This window comes from Palaemon carinicauda, unplaced genomic scaffold (assembly GCF_036898095.1).
Source record: "Palaemon carinicauda isolate YSFRI2023 unplaced genomic scaffold, ASM3689809v2 scaffold3759, whole genome shotgun sequence".
Classification (NCBI taxonomy): domain Eukaryota; kingdom Metazoa; phylum Arthropoda; class Malacostraca; order Decapoda; family Palaemonidae; genus Palaemon; species Palaemon carinicauda.
Window position 1 is genome coordinate 5,001 of NW_027171438.1, and position 5,000 is coordinate 10,000.

General features: G+C 35.8%; 2 protein-coding genes across 2 annotated transcripts in view; both read left to right on the top strand.

Moving 5' to 3' along the window:
* Nucleotides 1-1,735, top strand: part of LOC137636741 (uncharacterized) — a 2,541-nt gene extending 806 nt beyond the window's left edge. Inside the window, exons 1-2 of the mRNA XM_068369125.1 lie at nucleotides 1-1,602; nucleotides 1,725-1,735. The exon at nucleotides 1-1,602 is cut by the window's left edge and continues 806 nt beyond it. Of these exons, the coding sequence (XP_068225226.1) occupies nucleotides 1-1,602; nucleotides 1,725-1,735 (1,613 nt within the window). The remainder of the gene's footprint in view (nucleotides 1,603-1,724) is intronic.
* A 155-nt stretch (nucleotides 1,736-1,890) lies between these two features.
* On the top strand, nucleotides 1,891-4,832 carry LOC137636740 (uncharacterized). The gene has a single exon (XM_068369124.1). It carries the CDS (start codon nucleotides 1,914-1,916, stop codon nucleotides 4,830-4,832), a length of 2,919 nt encoding a protein of 972 aa, XP_068225225.1. The 5' UTR covers nucleotides 1,891-1,913.
* The last annotated feature ends 168 nt before the right edge of the window (nucleotides 4,833-5,000 follow it).

Genomic DNA, 5,000 nt, shown 5'->3' on the forward strand with positions numbered 1-5,000 from the left:
GATATAGAAACATATCCAAGAAATTTAATGTGAAACAAGGTAATCTTGAGAAAAAGGTTGTGCCCAACTCAAATTGTTTAGCTTCTGCCGTTGTTAATGTTGAGAAGTCTAAAGTTAAAGAATGTTCTCTATGTTTAGCAGACAATAAAGGAGACATTGATCACCCAATTTTTAAGTGTTCAGTTTATGTAACTCCACAGAGTAAAATTGAAAAACTAAAACAATTGAATTTTTGTACAAACTGTACTTACGATTCTCATAAAACTTCAGATTGCAGGTTTAAATTTAACCAAAAATGTAAACATTGTAACAAGTGGCATTTCAGCTATCTTTGTAAATTTCGTAAAGACCCAAAAAGTACTGCTAATAACCTTAAGAATGATTCAGATAACCAAGAAATGACTAATCAAACGGCAAAGGGGAATTGTTCGAACTCTAATTCTGTTGTTTCTAATTTAACTTGGTCTGATTTAGGAGTTTTAAGAATCTCTTGTAACCCGGTGACTGCTATGCCTTCCTTTTCACTGAATGACAATGGGGATCGAGGTATAAAGGATTCGGGAAGTCAAGTAACTTTCGTTGAGGAAGACTGGGCTAAGAGTATGCAGTTTGAAGTTGTTGACCCGAATTATTCTTTGGTGGTGAATGGTATTAATTCTTCAAAGCCGTTAGCCACTGTAGTATACAAGGTAAAGTTGAATGATGATTATTTTACAGCTATTGCCATGAAGTCTATTAATTTGAAATTAGTTTTGCCAGGTATCTCTGAAGTAGCTCAAGTATTTAAGGATAAGGGCTATGTATTAGCCGACAAAACTTTGCATATGTCTGGGGACAAAGTTGAAGATATAAAATTACTCTTGGGAAATGATAACTCTCATTTAGTACCACAGAAGGACGTGCTGTTTGGAGGTAGTTCTGAAGTGATTCCCTCTGTTTACTTAGAATCACCCTTAGGAGTGATGCTTGTAGGTGACATTGAAAGGTATAAGCAAAATCTAGCTCTATTACCAGACCGGATAAAGCATTCTTCTGAAGTTTGTGCAAAGGGTGAGGGTCCCCTTGAAGTTGATAGTAATTTGAATATGGATGGATTGTTCTTAGATTCGGTAGAGGAATTCAAGTTCCCTGCTTGTGCTAATATTTCTGTTTTAAATAAGGGTCAGATTGTTGAAGCTGAACTCGAGAGAGCAGCAGAAGATATTCTTTCCTCGAAGGCAGAAAGTTTTTCGCACAGTGATTCTAACTTATATGACGAAGACTTTAATGAGGAGAACAGGAAAGTAGTAGAATTTGCTTTAGAAAATACTTGTAGAGATCGTGATGGAAGGTTAGTTATGCCTCTGTTATGGAATGGGAAAGTAGCTCATTTGCTTGGTAAGAATCAAAATCTGTCAAAAGCAATATTAAAATCAAATTTTAAGAAATTTAGCAAAAAGGATAATGCTTTACAAATGATGGACGAGGTTTTTAAAGAACAGGAACAACTAGGCATTATAGAGAGAGTATCCAACTTGGAGCAATTCTTGGAGGAAAACCCTCAACATAGCTTCCTGCCGCACATGCCAGTGTTCAAGATGGACCGAGAGTCTACAAAATGCCGTAATGTATTTTTGTCAAATTTGTGTGAATCTGACAAAGATAAACCTTTAACTCTATCTCATAATCAAACAATTTTTGCTGGTCCTTGTTTGAATAAGAAAATTTCTACTTCTATTTTACAGCTAAGATTTAATGAAAAATTTTTATGTTTTGATATAAAAAAGGCATTTCTGATGATTAAGTTGGTGCCTTCAGATCAAAGTAGGTTACTCTTTTATTGGTATAGAAACCTATGTAAAAAGGACTATTCCTTAATTGTTTATAAACATTGCAGACTTCCAATTGGTTTGCCATGTAGTCCAACTTTATTAATGTTAGCACTTTATAAAATTTTGATGTTGGATGTCCAAGGTGACAATATTGATGTAAAGGAATTGAAGACAGAGTTATATAACTTAGCTTACATGGATAACTTGGCTTACACGACCAATGATATAGACAGGTTGAAATGGGCTTATGAGAAACTTGACAGTATATTTTCTCCCTATAAATTTGAATTGCAGCAATTCATAACCAATGATGACTCTCTGCAGCAACAGGTAGATAAAGATAAGGAAAAGACTCCTACAAAAGTAAAATTGCTTGGTTTGCTTTGGGACAGAAACATTGATACTCTTTCGGCAAGCAAGTTGGTACTTGATAAGGATGCAACGACCAAAAGACAAATTTTAAGTTCTATTGCAGCCAATTTTGATGTGTTCTCATTTTATGGTCCTTTATTAAACAGGGCTAGATTATTTATGCACTCGCTACAATGCAGGAAAGAAGTTGGATGGGACGATAGACTCTCTGGTGAGGAGCTACGAGAATGGTCTAATATTTGCAAGCAAGTAAATGGTGTTCCTGAAATTGCAGTGAAGAGATTTGTTGGTCGCAGGAATGATCCTTTCCAAATTATTGCTTTTTGTGATTCTAGCAAGCTTATATATGGAGTTGTGCTCTTTATCAAGAACTTGCGAACAAAGGAGGTAAGTTTCCTTCTGTCAAAAAATAGAATAATTGGACGCCAGTTAGAGCTAAAGTCTATCCCTTCTCTTGAATTTCAATCTCTCTTGCTTGGTACGGAAACTATTGTTGACATTTATAAGGAACTTAGTGGTTCAGAGTGTGTCTCCCCCATAAACATTACAAAATTGGTAGTTTTCTCAGATAGTGCAGTTGCACTGAATTGGTTAAATTCTCGAACAAATAGGTTTGATAAATTAAAAAAACTAAGTATTTTTGTTATGAATAGGTTGCAAAGAATAGAGAATCTATGTGAAACGGTCCCTGTGACTTTCAAATTTTGTGCAGGTATGATAAATCCTGCAGATTGTACTACCAGGTCATTGTCATATAAGAGGTTGATAAAATCAAATTTCTTCACAGGACCTGATACTATTCATGATATCTTGGAAGATGACAGTTTGGATGTAACGATCCCAAATCCTTTAACCAATGTACTTGAAGTTTCAGAAGGCCACTGTGAGATAGGGAGTGTGACTGAGCCAGAGATGGGAGGCATTTTGAATTCTACAGTTGGAAATTCCGATTGGCTTCATTTGATTTCGGTCTACAAACATGTACTGACATTCATAAACAATGTCAAATGGAAGTTAAAGAACAAATCCGGCAAGTATGACCATTTTGAGGTTTACAGTAATGATGAAATTTCTTTGAATGCATGGCAACTGATGATTATGCAAGATCAGCGCCAACATTTTCCGGACGTTTTTAAATATTTCAGAGAAAGGAACCCTAAAATTAGGGATATGCCTAACATAGTAAGTCAACTAAATTTATTCATTGAAAAGAAATCTGGTTTACTAAGAGTTAAAAGTAAATTTCATAAGTGGAGAGACGGTAGTTATGTATTCCCCATTCTTTTGGCCAAAAACAGTAAATTGACTGAAGAAATTATTAGAAATTTTCATGTTGAGTTAGCTCATTCTGGAATATATGCCACATTATCTGAGGCTAGGAAACAGTTTTGGATTCCTTGCAGTTTTTCTACTGTAAAGAAAGTCTTGAAAACTTGTGTTCACTGCCGTAGATTTAACGGTAGAACTATAAAGTTAAACCAGTCCCCTTATAGAGAATTTAGGGTTTCTCCTCCAACCATACCTTACAGGTATATTTTCATTGACTATTTTGGACCTTACTGGGTATATTGGATGGGTAAGAAATCAAAGGTATGGATATTATGTATCACCTGTTTATGGTCCAGGGCCATAAATCTTAAGGTTTGTGTAGACCTTTCGGTGATATCCTTTTTGCGAGCACTTCAGCTCCATTGTTTCGAGTTTGGGGTGCCTGAACTCTGTTTAAGTGACCAAGGTTCACAGCTAACTTCAGGTGCTAGAACCGTTGAGAATTTTTTAAGTGATAAGGATACACAATCCTATTTCAGGGAGAACAACATAAAACCTTTGAACTTTCAGCAGTACTATAAAGGCCACAGTGAACTTGGATCTTTAGTGGAATCTTGTGTTAAGATGGTCAAAAGGCTTATTGAAGGCTCTATTCGGAATATGGTCCTCGAATATTTAGATTTTGACTTTGCTGTACAAAATATTGTACATATAGTAAACCGTCGACCAATTGCCTTTAAAGAATATTTGCGAAACTATGATGGGACTGAACCTGTACCATCTCCTATAACTCCAGAGATTTTAGTTAAAGGTCATGAATTGAATTCCTTAAATATTATTCCCCATTTACATCCTTTACCTAGGGCAGATGATACTTGGGTTCCTGATATATCTCCCATTTCCCATGTGAAGGACAGCCACAGGAAGTTACGAAAGGCTAGGGAAAGTATAATAGAGATATATAATAAAGAATTTGTTGTGCAGCTGGTGAATCAAGCCACTGACAAACGCAGTAGATACCAACCTGTTAATCATAAACTATTAGAAGTTGGAGACATTGTTCTCATTAAAGAACCCCTTCTTAAACCTACTAATTTTCCAATGGGTATTGTCAAAGAGATAAAACTGAACTCTTTAGGTGAAGTAACGGGTGCAACAGTACTCAAAGGAAAAAGTAGGGAAGAGACTAAAAGGCACGTTTCATCCTTGATTCCATTGCTCTATAAACGGGAATATGAGGCTAAATTTAACGATAAGGCACAATCGCCATGTGAGGATAAACTGAGCAAGGAAGATGAGGTTAAGGAGAGACCCAAGAGGCGAGCTGCCATGATTGGGAAAGATAAGGTAAAGAAACTATTGGATGACAGTCTAGCGTGATCCTTGATCGCTATATTGTAATTCAATTTTGTCCTAGAAAAATTGAATCCCCTCGCAGGAGTGTAGAAAAATGCACATTCGTGTGCATTTAATTTTTTGTATATTATATGAATTGTTTGGTTGTGGTAAATTTCTTATGTTTAAATTGTTTGCTCGGGAGTGGTTTGG